Below are 25,263 nucleotides of genomic sequence, written 5' to 3' on the forward strand. Positions count from 1 at the left end.
CAAGAGCAGAGGTTTGTAGAACGGCAGCAAGTTTTCCCTTAAGTGGATCACCCAAGGTTTATCGAACTCAGGGAGGAAGAGGTCAAAGATATCCCTCTCAAGCAACCCTGCAATCACGATACAAGAAGTCTCTTGTGTCCCCAACACACCTAATACACTTGTCAGATGTATAGGTGCACTAGTTCGGCGAAGAGATAGTGAAATACAAGTAGTATGGATGTATATGAGTGGTAATAGTAATCTGAATAAAATATGGCAGCGAGTAAACATGCAACAGAACAGTAAGTAAGCGGTGTTTGCAGTATTGGAAACAAGGCCTAGGGATCATACTTTCACTAGTGGACACTCTCAACATTGATCGCATAATAAATAATAACTTCTCTCATATGTGCTACATACACTCTTTGTTGGATGACAAATACCATTCATTGTGTAGGGCTACAAGAGCTCCCTCAAGCCGGAGTTAACAAGCGCCACAACATTCAGTATTCATATTTAAGTAACCTTAGAGCATAATAGATCTTTGCAAAATAAACCGAGTACTAACATAGCATACACACCTGTCACCATTACACTATGAAAGGGGGAATAGATCACATCAATACTATCATAGCGATAATCAACTCCATAACCTACAAGAGATTATGATCATAATCTACGACAAGAACTACACGATGCACACACTCGTCACCATTACACCATGCGAGGAGGAATAGACTACTTTAATAACATCACATGAGTAGCACATAGACTAGTAGCGATACAAAGCACAGTGCAATCGTAAAGGGATATAAATAAGCACTTCACTATGCCATTCATAACAGTGAATAAGTATTCTGTGAAATATAGCCTAAGAGACCCACACGGTGCACACACACTGTCACCTTTACACACGTGGGACAAGGAGTCTCCGGATATCACATAAGTAAAATCCACTTGACTAGCATAATGACATCTAGATTACAAGCATCATCATATGAATCTCAATCATGTAAGGCAGCTCATGAGATTATTGTATTGAAGTACATAGGAGAGAGATGAACCACATAGCTACCGGTACAGCCCCGAGCCTCGATGGAGAACTACTCCCTCCTCATGGGAGACAGCATCGGTGATGAAGATGGCGGTGGTGTCGATGGAGGAGCCTTCCGGGGGCACTTCCCCGTCCCGGCGGCGTGCCGGAACAGAGACTCCTGTCCCCCAGATCTTGGCTTCGCGATGGCGGCGGCTCTGGAACTTTTCGCGTACCGTGGCTTATTCGTATCGAGGTTTTAGGTCAGGGATCTTTAAATAGGCGAAGAGGCGGAGTCGGAGGGTCGACGAGGCGGTGACACACTAGGGGGGCGCGGCCCAGGCCCTGGCCGCGCCACCCTGTCATCTGGGGCCCACAGGGCCCTCCTCTGGTGGCTCTCGGGTGTTCTGGAAGCTTCGTGTGAAAATAGGGTACTGGGCGTTGATTTCGTCCGATTCCGAGAATATTTCCTTACTAGGATTTCTGAAACCAAAAACAGCAGAAAACAGGAACTGGCACTTCGGCATCTCGTCAATAGGTTAGTTCCGGAAAACGCATCAAAACATCATAAAGTGTGAACAAAACATGTAGGTATTGTCATAAAACAAGCATGGAACATCAGAAATTATAGATACGTTGGAGACGTATCAGCATCCCCAAGCTTAGTTCCTACTCTTCCTCGAGTAGGTAAACGATAACACAAATAATTTCTGAAGTGACATGCTACCATCATAATCTTGATCAACATTATTGTAAAGCATATGACATGAATTAAGTGATTCAAAGCAATGATCTATAGCTTGCTAACAAATAGATAACATATAGCAAAACTTTTCATGGATAGTACTTTCAAGACAAGCATCAATAAGTCTTGCATAAAAGTTAACTCATAAAGCAATAAATTCAAAGTAAAGGCATCGAAGCAACACAAAGGAAGATATAAGTTTCAGCGGTTGCTTTCAACTTTCAACATGCATATCTCATGGATAATTGTCAACACAGAGTAATATGATGAATGCAAGTAAGCAAGTATGTAAGAATCAATGCACAGTTGACACAAGTGTTCGCTTCTAAGATGGAAGGAAATAGGTAAACTGACTCAACATAAAGTAAAAGATAGGCCATTCGCAGAGGGAAGCAGGGATTAAATCATGTGCTAGAGCTTTTCAAGTTTTGAAATCATATAGAGAGCATAAAAGTAAAGTTTTGAGAGGTGTTTGTTGTTGTCAACGAATGGTAATGGGTACTCTAACAACCTTATCAACCAGACTTTCAAGAGCGGCTCCCATGAAGGACGTTATCTCTACCAAGCAAGGTAGATCATCCCTCTTCTCTTTTGTTTACACATGTACTTTAGTTTTATTTATTAGATGACACTCCCCCCAACCTTTTCTTTCACAAGCCATGGCTAACCGAATCCTCGGGTGCCTTCCAACATTCACATACCATGGAGGAGTGTCTATTTGCAAAATTAAGTTACTTACTAATAAATCAGAGCAAAACATGTGAAGAGAATTATTAATGCAAGTTAATTAATTGAGGCTGGGAACCTCATTGCCAGCTCTTTTTGCAAAATTATTGGATAAGCGGATGAGCCACTAGTCCATTGTGAAAGTATGTCAAAAGTAAATGACAAGATCGAAAGATAAAACACCACATACTTCCTCATGAGCTATAAAACATTGACACAAATAAGAGATAATAGCTTTTGAATTGTTTAAAGGTAGCACATGAAGTATTTACTTGGAATGGCAGAAAATACCACATAATAGGTAGATATGGTGGACACAAATGGCATGGGTTTTGGCTCAAGGTTTTGGATGCACGAGAAGTATTCCCTCTCAGTACAAGGCTTAGGCTAGCAAGGTTGTTTGAAGCAAACACAAGTATAAACCGGTACAACAAAACTTACATAAGAACATATTTCAAGCATTATAAGACTCTACACTGTCTTCCTTGTTGCTCAAACACTTTTACGAGAAAAATATCTAGACCTTAGAGAGACCAATCATGCAAACCAAATTTCAACAAGCTCTATATAATTCTTCATTACTAGATTTAAACTACATGATGCAAGAGCTTAAACATGATATATGAGAGCTCAAAACAATTGCCAAGTATCAAATTATTCAAGACCATATGAAGCATTTTCTGATTCCAACAAAATATCAACAAGTGAAGCGATCAACTTTCGCCCTTGAACATTAAAAGCATGAATGAAGAACACTAGTGTTCATATGAAAAAGCGGAGCGTATCTCTCTCCCACACAAGGATGAAATTATTCAGAGAATGAAAATAACAAAACGAAAATAAAAGCACACAGACGCTCCAAGTAAAGTACATAAGATGTGACTGAATAAAAATATAGTTTCAATAGAAGAAACCTGATAAGTTGATGAAGAAGGGGATGCCTTGGGCATCCCCAAACTTAGACGCTTAAGTCTTCTTGAAATATGCAGGGATGAACCATGGGGGCATCCCCAGGCTTAGGCTTTTCACTCTTCTTGATCATAGTATATCATCCTCCTCTCTTGACCCTTGAAAACTTCCTCCACACCAAACTCAAAACAACTCATTAGAGGGTTAGTGCATAATCAAAACTCACATGTTCAGAGGTGACACAATCATTCTTAACACTTCTGGATGTTGCACAAAGATTCTGAAAGTTAATGGAACAAAGAAATCCATCCAACACAGAAAAAGAGGCAATGCGAAATAAAAGGCAGAATCTGTCAAAACAGAACAGTCCGTAAAGACGAATTTTAAAATGGCACCAGACTTGCTCAGATGAAAATGCTCAAATTGAATGAAAGTTGCGTACATATCTGTGGATCACTCACGTAAATTGGCATAATTTTCTGAGTTACCTACAGAGAATTAGGCCCAGATTCGTGACAGCAAGAAATCTGTTTCGCGCAGTAATCCAAATCTAGTATGAACCTTACTATCAAAGACTTTACTTGGCACAACAATGCAACAAAACTAAGATAAGGAGAGGTTGCTACAGTAGTAAACAACTTCCAAGACTCAACAAAACAAAAATTGCTGTAGTAAAATAAACACATGGGTTATCTCCCAAGAAGTTCTTTCTTTATAGCCATTAAGATGGGCTCAGTAATTTCAACGATACTCTCGCAAGAAATAAGAGTTGAAGCAAAAGAGAGCATCAAGGAGCAAATTCAAAAAACATTTAAGCCTAACATACTTTCTATGCAAAGGAATCTTGTAAATAAACAAGTTCATGAAGAGTATAGTGGCAAGCATAGGAAGACAAAACAAGTGTAGCTTCAAAAATTTCAGCACATAGAGAGGTGTTTTAGTAACATGAAAATTTCTACAACCATATTTTCCTCTCTCATAATAACTTTCAGTAGCATCATGAGCAAACTCAACAATATAACTATCACATAAAGCATTCTTATCATGAGTCTCATGCATAAAATTATTACTCTCCACATAAGCATAATCAATTTTATTAGTTGTAGTGGGAGCAAATTCAATAAAGTAGCTATCATTATTATTCTCATCAAGTGTAGGAGGCATAATATAATCATAATAAAATTTAATCTCCATAGTAGGCGGCACCAAAAGACCACCATCATTATAATCATCATAAATAGGAGGCAAAGTATCATCAAAGAAAATTTTCTCCTCAATGCTTGGGGGACTAAAAATATCATGATCATCAAAACCAGCTTCCCCAAGCTTAGAATTTTCCATATCATTAACAACAATGGTGTTCAAAGCGTTCATACTAATATCATCGCTACTAGAATGCCAATAAGATTCCATAGGTTTTTTAATTTTCGCATCAAACAATCCATGTCTTAACTCAGGAAATAGAATAAGAAGCTCATTGTTACTTTCCATTATGCCTAACTAGTGTAAACAAGAAACCAAAAGATGCAATTGCAGGATCTAAAGGAAATAGCTTCGAGTACTTACAACGGCGCCGGATAATAGCTTAGTAGCCGAGATCCGGAGTGTGAGTACCTTTTACCTTTCCTCCCCGGCAACGGTGCCAGAAAATAGCTTGATGTCTACGGGTGCTTCTTATTCTTGTAGACAGTGTTGGGCCTCCAAGAGCAGAGGTTTGTAGAACAGCAGCAAGTTTTCCCTTAAGTGGATCACCCAAGGTTTATCGAACTCAGGGAGGAAGAGGTCAAAGATATCCCTCTCAAGCAACCCCTGCAATCACGATACAAGAAGTCTCTTGTGTCCCCAACACACCTAATACACTTGTCAGATGTATAGGTGCACTAGTTCGGCGAAGAGATAGTGAAATACAAGTAGTATGGATGTATATGAGTGGTAATAGTAATCTGAATAAAATATGGCAGTGAGTAAACATGCAACAGAACAATAAGTAAGTGGTGTTTGCAGTATTGGAAACAAGGCCTAGGGATCATACTTTCACTAGTGGACACTCTCAACATTGATCGCATAATAAATAATAACTTCTCTCATATGTGCTACATACACTCTTTGTTGGATGACAAATACCATTCATTGTGTAGGGCTACAAGAGCTCCCTCAAGCCGGAGTTAACAAGCGCCACAACATTCAAGTATTCATATTTAAGTAACCTTAGAGCATAATAGATCTTTGCAAAATAAACCGAGTACTAACATAGCATACACACTTGTCACCATTACACTATGAAAGGGGGAATAGATCACATCAATACTATCATAGCGATAATCAACTCCATAACCTACAAGAGATTATGATCATAATCTACGACAAGAACTACACGATGCACACACTGTCACCATTACACCATGCAGGAGGAATAGACTACTTTAATAACATCACATGAGTAGCACATAGACTAGTAGCGATACAAAGCACAGTGCAATCGTAAAGGGATATAAATAAGCACTTCACTATGCCATTCATAACAGTGAATAAGTATTCTGTGAAATATAGCGTAAGAGACCCACACGGTGCACACACTATCACCTTTACACACGTGGGACAAGGAGTCTCCGGAGATCACATAAGTAAAATCCACTTGACTAGCATAATGACATCTAGATTACAAGCATCATCATATGAATCTCAATCATGTAAGGCAGCTCATGAGATTATTGTATTGAAGTACATAGGAGAGAGATGAACCACATAGCTACCGGTACAGCCCCGAGCCTCGATGGAGAACTACTCCCTCCTCATGGGAGACAAGCAGCGGTGATGAAGATGGCGGTGGTGTCGATGAAGGAGCCTTCCGGGGGCACTTCCCCGTCCCGGCGGCGTGCCGGAACAGAGACTCCTGTCCCCCAGATCTTGGCTTCGCGATGGCGGCGGCTCTTGAACTTTTCGCGTACCGTGGCTTATTCGTATCGAGGTTTTAGGTCAGGGACCTTTAAATAGGCGAAGAGGCGGAGTCGGAGGGTCGACGAGGCGGTGACACACTAGGGGGGCGCGGCCCAGGCCCTGGCCGCGCCACCCTGTCATCTGGGGCCCATAGGGCCCTCCTCTGGTGGCTCTCGGGTGTTTTGGAAGCTTCGTGTGAAAATAGGGTACTGGGCGTTGATTTCGTCCGATTCCGAGAATATTTCCTTACTAGGATTTCGAAACCAAAAACAGCAGAAAACGAGAAGCGGCACTTCGGCATCTCGTCAATAGGTTAGTTCCGGAAAACGCATCAAAACATCATAAAGTGTGAACAAAACATGTAGGTATTGTCATAAAACAAGCATGGAACATCAGAAATTATAGATACGTTGGAGACGTATCAGCGATCAAGAACAAATAGGGAGGATATACTCCAGAACAAATATCTGCGATCTAAGGACCACATGCGCTAGACCAAGAGATTTTTCTTTTTGATATGCTGCGCAACCCTATGTTCGACATTGTGGATGTTCGAAATATGCCATATAGGCAATAATTATATTGTTACTATCATACTTAATTATTATCATATGTGTTTATTCTCCATGCTAGAATTTTATTAAGCGGAAACTTTAATACGGAGTACATGTGTCGTTTATAAACAACACTGTATCCCAAGAAAGACCTCTACTAGACTAGTCAGTTGGTTAATAATGTTTAAGATCTCCTAACGAGACATGTGTTGTCAATTTAACAATGGAGTCATCAGAAGAATGACATGATAGAAGCAATCAGATCTAATTGATGTTTAAATTGCTATAGATTTCCAATGTCAAATTAACCAATCCTCATACCATGAGATTATGGTACTCCCTAGTACCGGAAGAATACTTTGAGGGCATCAACCGTCACTTTGTATGGGTGATCACAAATGTGTTCTTGTGTATCTAAAAAAGTATTTGTTGGGTAGTATGTATCAAGAGTGGGATTTGTTCATCCGTTTGAAGGGTTGATATACTCAAAGCCTGCTCAGATAATACACATTCTATATCGCTTGGAAGCACGTGACTAATGAGTTAGCCACATGGGAATGTTGTATTACGGTACAAGGAAAGAGTACTTACTATGAACGAGAAAATTAGGTATGGTGATACCGACGATCGAATCTCGAGGAAGTAAACTATTGCGAGACAAGGAGAATGATAATATGAGTTTGTTTGAATCCTTGACTGGTTCAACCGATAAAGATCTTCATGTAATGTGTGAGAATCATCATGGCCATCTAGGCTCCGCTATTGATTATTGATTGGAGAAGTGGTCTCGATCATGTCCACATATTTCCAAACCCGTAGGATCACACACTTAACGCTCAACATCGCTAGGATAGAAATCAGATATTTTTGTGTGGTGAATTTAAAGGTTGTTTGGAGTCTCGGATGGGGTACATGACATCATGAGGAATTTCTAAATGGTCTAGAGATCTATGGCAGAGTTATGGCAGAGTCATTTTAAGGTTTCTCAAAAAGTTTGGAATTTTTCCGATCTCATATCGGGAGAGTTTTAGGAGGTTCCGGATAGTTCACCAGTGGGCTCAACTTTTCTCTAGGGGCCACATGGGACCAAGAGGGCGTGACCCGATGTTAATTGGCACAGCCTGGACTCGCTTGTGTTGACTTCAGTAATTCAAATCTAAGCTCTTATCGAGCCTTCCGTCTAAAATAGGCTATGAACATCAATTGGGAACATTTTTTTGTAGCAACATGTACTTTATTGATCAAGCAACCATAGAGTCTTTACAGATAGCATCCCGAATACACTCGGGAGGCACACCACGCCAAATTGACACACTAGAGTAATCAACAGAATGAGCTAAAACATGCGCTGCAACATTCTGCGAGCGGTAAACATGAGTAATGGAACTATATTGGAAAGAAGAGAGCAACCTCTTGATATCTTCGATCACAGACCCACAAGCCGATCGGTCCTTTCCAGGCGAATTCACACGCTAGACCACCGAAAGACAATCACTTGCGCAGATAAAGTTGTTGATGACCCACAAGTATAGGGGGTGTGTCGTAGTACTTTCGATAAATAAGAGTGTCGAACCCAACGAGGAGCAGAAGGTGTTGACAAGCAGTTTCGATGAAGGATTCACTGTAAATGCTCACAGACAAGTATTCAGGGGGTTTTGATATAGCAGATAAATAAAATGCGAGTAAATAAAATGCGAGAGAAATAATTGCAGCGAGTGGCCCAATCCTTTTTAGCACAAAGGACAAGCCGGTTTGTTTACTTATAATGACCAAACGTTCTTGAGGGCACACGGGGATTTTAGTCTAGTGCTTTCGCTTCCTATAGTTGATTAATCTTCATTGTTTTGATAAGTGTTGTGTGGGTGAACCTATGCTAATGCACCGCCCTTCCTAGGACTAATACATACTTGTGATTATACCCCTTGCAAGCATCCGCAAATACAAGAAAGTGATTAAGATAAATCTAACCACAGCCTTAAACTCTGAGATCCTGCTATCCCTCCTGCACCGATATACCAATGGGGGTTTAGGTTGCTGTCACTCCGGCAACCCCACAATTAGCAAACGAATACAAGATGTACTCCCCTAGGCCCATAAAGGTGAAGTATCATGTAGTCGACGTTCACATGACACCACTAGAAGAATAACACCACAACTTAAATATCATAACATTGAATATTACTCAACCATAATTCACTACTAACATTTAGACTTCACCCATGTCCTCAAGAACTAAACGAACTACTCACGAGACATCATATGGAACATGATCAGAGGTGATATGATGATGAATAATAATCTGAACATAAACCTTGGTTCAATGGTTTCACTCAATAGCATCAATAACAAGTAGTAATCAACACCGGGAGAGTTTCCCCTATCAAACAATCAAGATCCAACCCAAATCGTTACAGCGTGACGAGATGCAGCGGTGGAGATGGCGGTGATGATGATGAAGATGATGGTGATGATGATGGAGATGATGTCCAGCTCGATGACGATGGCAATGGCGTCGATTTCCCCCTCCGGGAAGGAATTACCCGGCGGATTCCTGCCCGCCGGAGAGATCTTTTCTCTCTGGTGTTTCTCCGCCCCGCAGAGGCGGCTCTGTCAATTCTCCGTAACTCCCCGTGTCTTAGGTTTTCGGGACGAAGAAGTACGCGAAGGAGAGGAGGCCAGAGGGGGCTGTGGGCCCCCTCCCCACATGGCGGCGCGGCCAGGCCAGGGCCCGCGCCGGCCTATGGGGGGCCCATGGCGGCCCCTCTCGGCCCCTCCTTTTGGCTCCCTTCGTCTTCTGGAAAAATAGGATTTTTCTTACAATTTCCGTCAATTGTTGATCTTCCGAAATATGGTGTCCTGACGGTGCTTTTTCCAGCAGAATCCTGACTCCGGTGAATAATTCTCCAATGATCATGAAACATGCAAAATAGGTGAAATAACATAAGTATCATCTCTAAATATGAAATATATCAATGAATAACAACAAATTATGATATAAAATAGTGATGCAAAATGGACGTATCAACTCCCCCCAAGCTTAGACTTTGCTTGTCCCCAAGCGAAACTGAGCTCAATAAACAAGACCACATGTTTATGGAGTGAAGAGTCGATAAATAAAATATGGACAAGAAGCATCATATTGATTCACACAAGATATTCTAGTAAACATCCTCTTCATATAACTCAACTCGAAATAAGTAAAGAAAAATCACAAATAAAGGTGCATAGGAATCATAAACGGTTATGGCAAACTTTGTTCTTGGTCAGAGAACTACTAACGGATTGTACTTATCTTCTAAGCAAAGCTTTCATATTAGAATTTATATATAGCAGGGCTTTCATCCTCAATCATAATAATCTATTCATAATCATTGATAAATTTCAAAGTCATATTCATTCAGATAAAATTTGTACTGAACAAGAAAGCATAAAAGACATGATTAACTAGATCATAGCATAAATGGTTGGTTCACAACAACTCAATTGCTTGCTTAAGATAGAGGGAAATAGGTTTATCGACTCAACATAAAAGTAAAAGATAGGCCCTTCGCAGAGGGAAGCAGGGATTAAATCATGCGCTAGAGCTTTTCAAGTTTTGAAATCATATAAAGAGCATAAAAGCAAGATTTTGAGCGGTGTTTGTTGTTGTCAACGAATGGTAGCGGGCACTCTAACCCCCTTGCCAAACAGACCTTCCAAGAGCGGCTCCCATGGAGGACGGCATCTCTACCAGCAAGGTAGATCATCCCCCTTCTCTTTTGTTTACACATGTATTTTAGTTTTATTATGGATGACACTCCCCCAACCTTTGCTTTCACAAGCCATGGCTAACCGAATCCTCGGGTGCCTTCCAACATTTCTCAAACCATGGAGGAGTGTCTATTGCAAAATTAAGTTGCTTACCGATAAATCAGGGCAAAACATGTGAAGAGAATTATTAATGAAAGTTATTAATTGGGGCTGGGAACCCCGTTGCCAGCTCTTTTAGCAAAATTATTGGATAAGCGGATGTGTCACTAGTCCATTGGTGAAAGTCCACCCAACAAGATTGAAAGATAAAACACCACATACTTCCTCATGAGCTATAAAACATTGACACAAATAAGGAGTAATATAGTTTGAATTATTTAAAGGTAGCACATGAAGTATTTACTTGGAGTGGCGCAAAATACCACATAGTAGGTAGTTATGGTGGACACAAATGGCATGGGTTTGGTCTAAGGTTATGGATGTATGAGAAGCATTCCCTCTCATTACAGGTCTTTGGCTAGCAAGGTTGGATAGCAAGCATAAAGGTTGAGGGAAACAAACAAATATACATGTGATAGAAACAATCATGCATCTTTCTCATAAGCACAAGCAATTTTAACTTCAGAATACTAACTCATTAGCAGAAAGATAATAAAGTAATATATCTACATGTATTTCCCTTTTCTATTTAAACATCAAGTTGTTGTTGCTATTGACCAATGCTAAGTTTGCCAAAACCAAATAGATTTACTTGATGCTCCCAAAGTGATATCAATACTAATGTCAAGAGTGATCATATAACAGAAATTGCAAACTAAAATAAAGTGTGCAAAAAGTAAATGATAAGACTTCTCATTGATATTCCATAACGATAACTCACACCAACGGATACATAGATAACCAACTAAGAGAGAGATACTTCCACACTGCAAACAATTCTATATGATAAATTCCCTACTCATGATATGACACTACTTGATAGTAAAAGATAAAGATAGTGATGATGTGATACCGCGGCACTCCCCCAAACTTGGAACAAACCAAGGGGATGCCAATACCGATGATGAATTACTCCTTCGGTGGTGATGATGGTGGGTTCTTCTCGACAAGCTTCTTAACAAGTTCCTTTAGGTCCTCAATCTCATAAGTGAGGTTGCGAATCAGCTCCGAGTTGTGCTCAACGCGGCTCATAAGCATGTCAGACGGCGAGTCCCAACTCTTAGAGTTGTTTCCCCACCCTTCAGCTTCAGGTTTCATCTCTCCTGCAGTGTTAGAACGATCTATATCCCAACCACTAGGCAATACTACCTTGGGAGTCCTTTCAGTTTGGCGACTATAGATTAGATTGCGGAAAGGGTGGTAAATTCCTGGAGAAGATGTCCTTGGAGCTAAGAAGCGACGTGGAACTCCTCCTCCGGTGGCGATCCGTGCACTTCTCTTGATGTTGGACGGATTTGCTATCACGCCAATGCTTGCAACGGTGGCACGCGGGTGTACTTGCGGAATTTCCTCCACTTCTTCCTCATCCTCGCTCTCAACTTCTTCCTTCAATTCAGGGTCTTGAATATCTTCCTCCAAAGGCCCCTTGTCTTTGTTGTTGGAGACCATGGTGCTTCTAGATCAAAACAAATCCTGGCAGAAAACAGCTCGAAACAAAACACGACGAGAAAACGATATACGGACCTCCAGGGGTCCGGGGGATTATATAGCAAATATTCTTACGACAAAAGGAAGGTTCCAGGCCGAAAACAAGTGGAAATGGGACGCCGAGGGGCTGTCCCCATAGGGCGGCGCGGCCAGGGTGGGGCCCGCGCCGGCCTATGGTGACGGGCCCTCGCGCGTCTCCTCCACTCCCTTTCGATCTTGTAATTTTTTATATTTTCCAAAAACAGCAGAAATATTATTCGGAAAGTTAAACGCGGACTTTTTATTAGTAAAACTGTTACCTATTCAAAGTCGGACTCTGCAGCACTGTCAATTTGATCTTTGATGAAAGCTTCCGGAGTCATCACTTGAATAACATCAATATCTTCATTATAAGAATCTCCAGAAATATAATGCTTGAGTCTTTGTCCATTCACTACTTGTGTGGCATTACCTTCCAAAGTGCTAATTTTAATTGCCCCTGAACGATATACCTCCTCAATAACATATGGTCCTTCCCATTTTGAGAGTAATTTCCCTGCAAAAAAATTTGAGACGAGACCGATACAATAGGACTTTATCTCCAACATTAAATTCTCTTTTAATAATTCTTCTATCATGCCACTTCTTAACTTTCTCCTTAAAAAGTTTAGCATTTTCGTAAGCTTCACTTCTCCATTCATCTAAAGAACTTAATTGTAGCAACCTCTTCTTACCGAGCAAGTTTAAAATCTTTATTAAGTTCTCTTACGACCCAATAAGCTTTGTGCTTTAGTTCTAAAGGTAAATGACAAGCTTTTCCATAAACCATTTTATAAGGAGACATTCCCATAGGATTTTTATAAGCAGTTCTATAAGCCCACAATGCTTCCTTTAACTTACTAGCCCAATTCTTTCTAGATTTATTAACGAGTCTTTCCCAAGATAGCTTTAATTTCTCTATTTGATAATTCTACTTGCCCACTAGTTTGAGGATGATAAGCTGAAGCAATTCTATGATTAATACCATATTTGGCAAGAGTTTTTCTAAAACCACCATGAATAAAGTGAGAACCTCCATCAGTCATAATATATCTAGGTACTCCAAATCTAGGAAATATAACATCTAAAAGCATTTTTAAAGAGGTCTCACCATCAGCACTTTTTGTAGGTATAGCTTCTACCCATTTAGTAACATAATCAACAGCGACAAGTATATGAGTGTTACCTTCTGAAGAAGGGAAAGGACCCATGAAGTCAAATCCCCAACAATCAAATGATTCAATAACAAGAGTATACTTCATAGGCATTTCATTGCGTCTAGAGATATTACCAACTCTTTGACATTCATCACAAGATAAGATAAACTTCCTTGCATCTTTAAAAAGTGTTGGCCAATAAAAACCTGATTGTAGAACCTTTTGTGCGGTTCTATCTCCGGCGTGATGTCCTTCATAAACACTACCATGACATTTACTCAATATCTCTTGTTGTTCATATTCTGGGACACATCTTCGCATAATACCATCCACTCCTTCTTTATATAAGTGTGGGTCATCCCAAAAATAATGCCTCAAATCATAAAATAATTTCCTCCTTTGCTGAGCTGAAAAGGTTGGAGGCAAGTACTTCGAAACAATAAAGTTAGCATAATCAACATACCAAGGACTATCTCGCTAGCTCACCTTTATTGCAGCCAATTGTTCATTTGGAAAACTTTTATTAACAGGAACAGGATCATAAGCAATATTTTCCAATCTAGACAAATTATCAGCAACAGGATTATCAACACCTTTCCTATCTACAATATGTAAATCAAATTCTTGCAAAAGAAGCACCCATCTAATAAGCCTTGGCTTAGCATCTTTCTTTTCCATAAGGTACCTAATTGCAGCATGATCAGTATGAACTGTAACTTTTGAATCAACAATATAGGATCTAAACTTGTCACATGCAAAAACTACGGCTAATAACTCTTTCTCAGTTGTAGCATAATTTCTTTGAGCAGCGTCTAGAGTTTTACTAGCATAATTAATAACATTCAATTTTTTAACTACTCGCTGTCCAAGGACAACACCTACAGCAAAATCACTAGCATCACACATAATTTCAAAAGGCAAATTCCAATCAGGAGGTTCAACTATAGGAGCAGTTGTTAAGGTTTTCTTTAGAGTTTCAAAGGCTTCCTTACAATCATCATCAAAAACGAAAGGTACATCTTTTTGAAGAAGATTAGTAAGAGGCTTTGAAATTTTAGAGAAATCTTTATAAACCTCCTATAAAAACCAGCATGACCAAGAATACTACGAATACCTTGAACATCCCTAGGATAGGGCATCTTCTCAATTGCTTCAACTTTAGCTCTATCAACTTCAATACGTCTCTCGGAAATTTTATGTCCCAATACAATTCCTTCATTAACCATAAAGTGGCATTTCTCCCAATTAAGAACAAGGTTAGTTTCTTCACATCTCTGCAAAACTTTATCAAGGTTTCGCAAGCAATTATCAAAAGAATTCCCATAGACGAGAAAAATCATCCATGAATACCTCAACAATCTTTTCACAAAAGCCATGAAAAATAGCAGACATGCATCTTTGGAAAGTAGCAGGAGCATTACATAGACCAAAAGGCATACGCCTATAAGCATAAGTTCCATAGGGACAAGTGAAAGTGGTTTTATCTTGATCTTTAGCTCTAACAGCAATTTGTGAAAACCCAGAATATCCATCAAGAAAACAGAAATGAGTATTTTTAGACAACCTTTCTAACATTTGATCAATAAAAGGTAAAGGGTAATGATCTTTCTTAGTTACTTTATTAACTTTTCGAAAATCAATGCACATTCTATACCCTACAACTACTCTTTGAGGAATGAGCTCATCATTATCATTAGGAACAAGAGTTATTCCACCTTTCTTAGGAACACAATGCACAGGACTAACCCATCTACTATCAGCAATAGGATATATAATACCTGCTTCAAGAAGTTTTAATACCTCATTTCTTACCACATCCTTCATCTTAGGAATTAGACGACGCTGATGTTCAACAACGGGTTTTGCACCATTTTCTATATTAATGGCATGTTGGCAAATAGCGGGAGAAATCCCCTTCAAGTCATCAAGAGTGTAGCCAATAGCTCCTCGGTGTTTCTTCAATATTTCCAATAACCTTTCTTCTTCAATATCTGAAAGCTTAGCACTAATAATAACAGGATATGTTTTCTTATCATCAATATAAGCATACTTAAGATTATCAGGTAATGGTTCAAATCAAATACAGGGTCTTCCTTTGGTGGTGGTGTTACACCTAAATCCTCAACCGGCAAGTCATGTTTAAGAATAGGTTGACGAAGGAAAATTTCATCAAGCTCATCCCTTTCTTCCCTAAAAACTTCACTCTCACTATTCTCCAAATGTTGCTGCAAAGGTTTATTAGGAGCAAGAGCAATAGATGCACACTGTTCAACTCTAAAATCATCATTAGGCAAATCAGCTTTATAAGGAGTTTTGGCAAATTTAGAGAAGTTGAACACTCATAAGATTCACCAGCAAATTTAGTAACAATTTTCTCTTTCTTGCAATCTATAATAGCTCCACAAGTATTTAGAAAAGGTCTACCAAAAATAATAGGACAAGACTTAATAGCAGCAGAACCAAGTACCAAAAAGTCAGCAAGATATTTAATCTTACCACATAGAACTTCAACATCTCGAACAATTCCAATGGGAGAGATAGTTTCTCTATTAGCTAGCCGAATAACCACATCAATATCTTCAAGTTCACAAGAACCAATTTTATGCATGATTTCCGTGTAGAGATCATAAGGAATGGCACTAATACTTGCACCAATATCACATAAACCATAATAGCAATGATCACCAATTCGAACTGAGAGCACAGGAACACTGGCTTTCCTATACTTATTAGGATGCGAAACAATATTAGAAGCATCTTCACGAAAAATAATATGACCATCTTCCACATTTTCGGTCACAAGATCTTTAACTATTGCAACAGACAGAGTTCAACCTTTATTTGTTCTTCAGGTTCTATAGGTTTCTTTGCACTTTTATTAACTACACTAGTTATAACGGAATACTCCTTCATTTTAGCGAGTGAAAGGAGTTTTTTCAATATAAGCTTCAGGAAGAACATGATCAATAGTTTTAATTTCAATACATTTACCTTTAGGTGAATCAGTTTTATCTTTATAAGGTTCATGATACTTATCAAAATTCTTCCTAGGAAATTCAAAATGAGAGGCAAAGGCTTTATAAATATTTGCAACAACTTGAGAGTCAAGACCATATGTAGCACTTATATTACGATATTCATCAGTATCCGTAAAAGTTTCAATGCATTCATAATCATAATTTATACCTGACACTCTACCTTTGTCATTCTCCCATCCTTCAATATTTTCTTGGATTCGATCAAGAAGGTCCCATTTAAACTCTTCTTTATTGCGCGTGAATGATCCAGAACAAGAAGTATCCAGCAAGGTTTTATCTTGAAAAGAAAGTCTTGCATAGAAATTATCAATAATAATATTACCAGGAAGCTCATGAATGGGGCATTTGAGCATTAAAGACTTCAATCTCCCCCACGCTTGGGCAATACTCTCTCCATCATGAGGCCAGAAATTATATATACGGTTGCGGTATTTGTGAATTTCACTTGGAGGATAGAATTTGGAATAAAATAAAGGCACAATATCCTTCCAATCAAGAGAACGCCCATCCTTCAGCAGTTTATACCAATGCGCCGCTTTACCAGATAGCGACATAACAAATAATTTCTTCCTAACTTCATCCATTGAAATACCCGCACACTTGAATAACCCGCATAATTCATGTAAAAACAATAAATGATCTCCGGGATGAACGAGTTCCATCCCCTTCATAGCGGTTATCCACAACACGTTCAATAATTTTCATAGGTATTTTATATGGTATTACTTCCTCACTCGGAGCCTCATCCACTACCGTTGCGGTAGTAGTAGATTTCCCAAATAGAAATTCAAGGGAGGATCTCTCCATAATGACTTATAGCAGCAAGCGTAAACAAAATCAGCATGTACGAGTAAAAGTTTCCTTACCAATTCCACTTACCAATAGCGCTTCACTCCCCGGCAACGGCGCCGGAAAATAGTCTTGATGACCCACAAGTATAGGGGGTGTATCGTAGTACTTTCGATAAATAAGAGTGTCGAACCCAACGAGGAGCAGAAGGTGTTGACAAGCAGTTTCGATGAAGGATTCACTGTAAATGCTCACAGACAAGTATTCAGGGAGTTTTGATATAGCAGATAAATAAAGTACGAGTAAATAAAATGCGAGAGAAATAATTGCAGCGAGTGGCCCAATCCTTTTTAGCACAAAGGACAAGCCGGTTTGTTTACTTATAATGACCAAACGTTCTTGAGGACACACGGGGATTTTAGTCTAGTGCTTTCGCTTCCTATAGTTGATTAATCTTCATTGTTTTGATAAGTGTTGTGTGGGTGAACCTATGCTAATGCACCACCCTTCCTAGGACTAATACATACTTGTGATTATACCCCTTGCAAGCATCCGCAAATAAAAGAAAGTAATTAAGATAAATCTAACCACAACCTTAAACTCTGAGATCCTGATATCCCTCCTGCACCGATATACCAACGGGGGTTTAGGTTGCTGTCACTCCGGCAACCCCACAATTAGCAAACGAATACAAGATGTACTCCCCTAGGCCCATAAAGGTGAAGTATCATGTAGTCGACGTTCACATGACACCACTAGAAGAATAACACCACAACTTAAATATCATAACATTGAATATTACTCAACCATAATTCACTACTAACATTTAGACTTCACCCATGTCCTCAAGAACTAAACGAACTACTCACGAGACATCATATGGAACATGATCAGAGGTGATATGATGATGAATAACAATCTGAACATAAACCTTGGTTCAATGGTTTCACTCAATAGCATCAATAACAAGTAGTAATCAACACCGGGAGAGTTTCCCCTATCAAACAATCAAGATCCAACCCAAATCGTTACAGCGTGACGAGATGCAGCGGTGGAGATGGCGGTGATGATGATGAAGATGATGGTGATGATGATGGAGATGATGTCCAGCTCGATGACGATGGCGATGGCGTCGATTTCCCCCTCCGGGAGGGAATTTCCCCGGCAGATTCCTGCCCGCCAGAGAGCTTTTTTCTCTCTGGTGTTTCTCCGTCCCGCAGAGGCGGCTCTGTCAATTCTCCGTAACTCCCCGTGTCTTAGGTTTTCGGGACGAAGAAGTACGCGAAGGAGAGGAGGCCACAGGGGGCTGTGGGCCCCCTCCCCACATGGCGGCGCGGCCAGGCTAGGGCCCGCGTCGGCCTATGGGGGGCCCATGACGGCCCCTCTCGGCCCCTCCTTTTGGCTCCCTTCGTCTTCTGGAAAAATAGGATTTTTCGTATAATTTCCGTCAATTGTTGATCTTCCGAAATATGGTGTCCTGACGGTGCTTTTTCCAGCAGAATCCTGACTCCGGTGAATAATTCTCCAATGATCATGAAACATGCAAAATAGGTGAAATAACATAAGTATCATCTCTAAATATGAAATATATCAATGAATAACAGCAAATTATGATATAAAATAGTGATGCAAAATGGACGTATCAGTTGTCAAAGCCTTCCCCTCTCGCAGAGGAGAGAGCGCACCTGATCGCCATTGCTTCCGCCATCTCTGGGAATGTGACATTTGGGAACTTGTCGCAGCACGCTGCTATGCAGTCCCCAGAGTGATCACGCACCACAATTCCAACCCCCATACTTTGGGAGGAAGAGAACAAAGCCGCGTCGACATTAATCATCAAAGTACCTTCCATCGGCGGAGACCAAGATGCTGCTGAAGAGGTCTCCCGCCTGGGGCTGGTACAAGACTGGTACATATGTGTTTGAATCATATCGACATAGGCAATCACCCTTCTGGCTACCCCTAATGGATTAACAACACCGCCTTCTTCTCGCAGCTTGTTCCTCGTGTCCCACACATGCCAGAACGTCGCAGCGAGAGTAGTGGCTTGTTCTTTAGTGCATCGAGCCAGAAAGTCAAAAAGCCACAATTTAGGGGAGGTGAAACTCCTACGATTGAGCTGGATTCCAATGTGTTCCTTCACACCATCCCAAACTGCACGAGCAAAGGGGCAGAACAACAAAGCATGTTCGACGCTTTCTTCAACAGAGCAATGTATACATGCAGTTGAAGAGGGCACCTGCCGTCTCTAGAATTGCTGACCACTTGGAAGACAATTATGAGCGAAACGCCAAAGAGTAATTTGCATCTTCCCTGGCGCCTGAATAGCCCATAATGCCTTCCAGCTTTTCTCCTCATCGCCGACCTCCGAAGACATGCCCCGGCCCTAGCGGCTACGTTCCACATGGACAGCTTCATGACGGGCCAGATTATAAGCCGATCGGACGGAATAACCACCATGTCTGGTATGCGGCCACGAGAGGAAATCTTCATCGTTGTGAAGGCTAATTGGTAGCAGTAAAATCTGCAAAGCCACATCGTCTGCAAACCAAGCTCTGACGCGGTCCACATCCCATGAGTACCCATCAGCAGTAAACAAAGATGCTACCTTCAGATTATCACAAAGAGGAGTCAGAGAACGTAAGGCACAAGGAATCGTGCCAGGGATCCAGTAGTCCTTCATGATATTGATCGATAAGCCATTGCCAATCCTCCATAGAGCACCTCTTTTCACCAAATCCCTTCCATGCAAAATACTGCGCCAAGTATAGGATGCCGAGCGAGGACAGGAAGCAGACCAAAAATCACAGTTCGGGAAGTACCTTCCTTTTAACACCCTCGCGCATAGAGAAGAAGGATCCGTAAGCAAACGCCAACACTGTCGATCCAACATCGCCTGGTTGAATAATTCCAGGTCACGAAAGCCCATCCCACCCAGATTTTTAGGTGTAGATAGCCAACTCCAAGAATGCCAATGCATTTTCCTTCTACCATCTTTAAAACCCCACCAGTGATTAGCTATTGCTTTTCTCATCATCTCGCAAATAGCCACTGGCAATTCAAAACAGCTCATAACATATGTAGGGATCGCCTGGATAACAGCCTTGAGCATCACCTCATTACCTTTCCTAGAAAGCGGCCGATCCGACAATCCGTTGATCCGTCTCCACATCCGATCAAAGAGATATCTGAACGTGGCAATGGGAGAGCGTCCAATCTGAGTAGGCATACCAAGATACGAGTCTTGGGAACATTTCTTTTGTGGCAAAATTAACTATGGAATAGTGGCTCCCGTTCACTAATACTACCTCCGATTCAAGGAATAAGTCGCCCTCGTTTTACATGTTTTTCTTTTGACTAAGAATTACTTCAAATATGTAAAGATTGTTTATATGAAATTAACATTAGAAAGTGTTTTTCAATACGAATCCAATGATACTAATTACATATAATATAACTAACATTTTGTTGCTTAATTTTTATGGTCAAAGTTCGCCTTGAAATATGTGTGCGCCTTATCCCTTGGGACGGAGGTAGTATGATGTTAGCACAAAGGAGACGCTGACACCGTATGCAACATACCCGCATTGGAGTATAAAAACGTACACATGTTCACTAAACAAACGTCAAGTTTGGAACTGGGTAATCGTGTAGACTCCTTCAGATGTCTCCGACCTAGCGATGACGCTGCAATGCCTTTTTTATTTTTCCTTTTTTCGACCGTATGAGGTATGGCATCGCCATGTCGATCATGAAGGAGTACACGCTATCCTCATCTGCATGCTGTGCGTCAAACAAAGACGATTCTTTTCTTTTCCGCTTACTTTCTGCACTCGTCAAATTCGTGTCAATATTTTACATTCTCCTTGCCACGCAATATACTGCGCGTATCAATATCACCAATTATTCTCCCCGAGAAAAAAATCGAGCAATTATTCGTCCTATAAAAATATCAGATATTATTCAACACAAACATACTGTTCCCATCAAGTCCACGTCCTAATTTAAGCCAGCATCGATCGATCTCTATCCTAATTTTAAGACAGAGAGATCGGCCAGTTCGTATCTTCCAACTTGATACGCCAGATCTGGGACGCACTGTCCGACACGCATACACCCGTGTTTCGGCCTGCTTTGCGATTCGTATCGGTGGTCGAAGTTTGGAAACTTCTCCGTGTCGTACAATCTAACGAGACGCTTTGGTGTTTGATAAAGGTGCAATTTGTCAATGGGAGATAATGTTTTGTAAACGAGAACCAACCTGTGGTTGGATGGTTGGAAGGGCAGTGGCACCTGTACGCCACTGGAGTTCAAATCCCAGATTTGACACTTTAGTGTCTCATAAAGGCGGAATATTCTTCAGTGGGAGGCGACGTTCCCGTCGACAGCGAGACGCCTGTGGTGACTTCGTCAATCTCAAGACCTGCCGAATCAGTTCTTCAACGCAGTCTCGGAGGTGCTCATGGGGGTAGGGTGTGCGTGTGTGCGTTCATAGGGGTGAGTGTGTGCGCGTATGTATGAGCGTATTTGATTGTACTGTGTTTCGCAAAAAAAAAAAAGATAATGTTTTGTAAATAGCAAGACTTATGTGATGACTTTGTTAATGTCAATACATGTTCAATTAGTTATTTGAAATCAGATTTTTCGAGATGCTCGTAAGGATATGGTGTATGTAACTATAAAGATAAGTGTATGTACGTGATTGTGGGTTATTGTACATTTGAGACCCCATCCATAAACCCTCCTCCCGAGTCGCCTCCCTCCCAGGTGACTCCGGAGGCTCCCCCCCATCCCCCAACCCTAAGCCCCCCACCCCCCCCTCCCACATCGCTCTCCTGGCCGTCTTAGCCGTTGCCGCAGTTGTCGCTGGCGGTGATGGTGGCGTCCATCCGGTCGAATCGGCGGTTGGTAGGGGGGTGTCTCTCTGTCGCGTTTCATGGGTCAAAATCTAAGATCTAGTCTTAATTGGTAGTGTCTGACAATGTTCTTGTTGAATGCATTGTTTTGAGAGCGAGGACTTTCATCAAGGTGAAAACTTAAGATCTATGATCAGACAACGACTGCGTTTGTGCAATGTTTTCTTCTTGAAGACGTCGCTTATGGAGAAGCTGATCTTCTGATGTTGTTTTGGTGGTGTCAGTGTTGTTGCACTGTAGTAAATTTTTTTTGTAATTTTTATCTCCTTTTTTTGGTTATGTGCATTTAATGCCATTAGGGCATGACGTTAATGCAGAGGCTAGGTGTAATTAGAATCTACGCGATATTAGTATATGTCCTTTATCGAAGAATGTATCTCGTGATTGTGAAAGTGTATTGTGTTTTGGAAAAAAAAAGTCTACATTTAGGACGATCATACGTACAACCATGTATGGTAAAAACACCAAATACGATAAGAAGTAAAGCACGAGCACATTAATTTATGCAGGACAAAAGCCTTGGCCGGCACGCAGCAGTTGCAATCACAAACGGAATCACACCGAGCTCAAAAAATTCCTCTAGCACTTATATGTGGGTCCACATATCCACTGGGCCTACCTGCCAGCCTCACAACATGTTCTGCGTAACATTTGACAGCGTCCCAAAAGGGGGTAATTATCCATCAAAAAAAAGGGGTAATTAAAGTTGAAAAGACATCCTAACAGCAAGTTTTAAATCTCGGAAGCAAGAATCCCGTCCCAAAAGGAAACCCAAGCAGATAAATTAAGTGCACCGCGTAAATACCTAAACAAACAAACCGGTTGCTTCAAATACCGCCCGCTAACCACCCCGATCGCCCCTCCTCCCAAGCAACCCCAAACCTCAGGCCAGGCGACCGGCGGCGGCGCACCATGGTGGTCCACGTCGTCTACAGGCGGCGGGAGAACAGCTGGAGGGGCGCCGACTCGTCCGTCAGGTTCCTCGGCGCCGCCATGAGCAGCAACCTGCCCAGCAAGCACCAGGTCCGACTCGCCACCTCCTCCACCGGCCGCTCCGGCGCGCGCACGGGTGGCATGACCCTGCGCGCCACGTCGCCGCCGCCTCCGACCATCTCCATCGCCTCCGCCGCCGGCTGGGATCCCCGCAAGCTGCGGCTTGAGGGCGGCGATGAGGAGCTCAAGGAGGTCGTCGTCGTGGGCGATAAGGCTGGGGATGCCAGCGAGAGGGCGGCGGACACGTACGGGGTGGTGTTCGACGCCCCGCCCACGGATGACGAGGTCCACGCCGCCGTCGCAAGCATCCAGCAGTAAGATTCCGCTTCATCTATAGACCTCTTTTCCAAAGAAAAACTCAACACATCTACTTGTTAGATTGGTTCGACTGTGATTTGTGGTTTGTTTCCTTGGTTGCTGATGACGATCGTCGCTGTATTGTTGGGTTATTATTAAGATCGTAATTAACTGCTTAGTGATAACTATAGGTCTAATCATCCGATAAAGTAGTATTATTGGTAGCTTTTTGCTGATCATGATCATCGGGTTAATGGCTTGTTAAGATCGGAACCCCTCTTCTGTAATTACTTGCTCATTATTTTAACCTTGTGATTAGTTTAGAGGGACAGTTTTCCGTGGTCTGTCACGCTGATCTCATGAGCAGAGCTCCAATCTTGCTACCTTCCTTGTAGATTACTCTTGATTTTATTCTATAAATTGTTCATGGCGGTGCGTCCAATTGAACTGAAACCATGCTACAAGATGCAGTCAAATCTTCAATTTACGCTGTTTCGCGCTGCACTACGCACCCCGTCATTGCTTAGTTTCGAAAACTCTTATACCCTGTGCTGTCCTTTGTTATTACTACTTATAGAGCAGTTCAGTTGGTGGAATCCAGGTTCAGATGTTCTATCTGAACAAATCAACCCAACTTTCTGTTGTCTGCAGGGTATTTGAGAATCCTTCTGCTGTGGATTCTGACGCGGTCGAGCTACAAGCGATCGCACTGCCCATCGCAGGACTCCCTTCATCTGGGATGTTTGTCAATTATTTCTCTGCGGATTCTGATATATCCGAAAAGCAGATGGTCAACTCTCCATCCAACATTGGATTAGAGGATTGCATGGAACCTGCTGCACTTGCCCTTAACTCGACTGCTCTTGTGACAAGGGATCATCAAAATGTACTGGATGCCTTCCAGCTCTTACAAGAAGATTCTTCTGTTCAGGTGAGTGTTGCTTGATTCATTCAGTAGTATTTATGAAAGTCTCAGATTTCTTATTACAACAATATATTTAGAAAAAAATATCACTGGTTCTTCATTGTTGTGACTTTCTTCCCCATCCGTGCAGAAAATGGTAATGGCCTTGTCAACTGATAAGGCTGTGTGGGATGCTGTCATGAACAACGATGTAGTGCAAGAATTTAAGAAGTCCTTCCAGGATGGTATGCATCTCTGTATTCATTTGGCATGGATGAATATTATGCTAGCTAGGATAAGGCTTTTGGTTGTTGCCGTGAAATTTTTTAAACTTTGTGACCTATCTGTTTGTCATGTTCTTATATTTATTATGTTGGGTGGATCTGCACCTAATGCAACTTAACATGCATTTCAGCTAAAGAAACTGATAACAAGGGGTGCTCTACTACTCCTCCTGGAATGATGAAGTGGGTCCTGGAGAATACCCAGGCGAAGATCAAAGAGTTCCTTGAGAAGATACTTCAGCTTGTGCACACGCTCTTCCAAGCTGGGAGCAAAGACTATGATTTGTCCGATGACTTAGTGAGAATGTCCTTCATGCTCTCGGTCTTCGTCTTCATTGTGGTAACCATAGCTCGCATAAAGTGAGCACAACAATTCGTCGACTTCACACTTGGTGGTTATTTAGTAGTGTACAGGATCAGTTAATAGTACTAGTAGTTTTCGTGTGGGTTAGTTACGATTGTGATAAAGAATGGTGTTATTCAAGTTTTCCAGGTCTAGAACATCAAAATTTGCTACGGTGTTATGATTCTTAGTGGAAATTCTACATGTCTACTCTGTGGTTTATGTTTTCACTGGTGGAATGGTG

The 25,263-nt window shown here is 41.3% G+C and overlaps 1 protein-coding gene across 1 annotated transcript; it reads left to right on the plus strand.

Moving 5' to 3' along the window:
• The first annotated feature begins 23,095 nt into the window (after positions 1 to 23,095).
• Positions 23,096 to 25,247, plus strand: LOC124676178. The gene is made up of 4 exons (XM_047212253.1): positions 23,096 to 23,505; positions 24,140 to 24,419; positions 24,544 to 24,637; positions 24,808 to 25,247. The coding sequence occupies exons 1-4, from the start codon at positions 23,111 to 23,113 to the stop codon at positions 25,038 to 25,040; spliced, it is 1,002 nt and encodes a 333-aa protein (XP_047068209.1). The 5' UTR covers positions 23,096 to 23,110; the 3' UTR covers positions 25,041 to 25,247.
• The last annotated feature ends 16 nt before the right edge of the window (positions 25,248 to 25,263 follow it).

This window comes from Lolium rigidum, chromosome 7, assembly GCF_022539505.1.
Source record: "Lolium rigidum isolate FL_2022 chromosome 7, APGP_CSIRO_Lrig_0.1, whole genome shotgun sequence".
In the NCBI taxonomy this organism is placed as follows: domain Eukaryota; kingdom Viridiplantae; phylum Streptophyta; class Magnoliopsida; order Poales; family Poaceae; genus Lolium; species Lolium rigidum.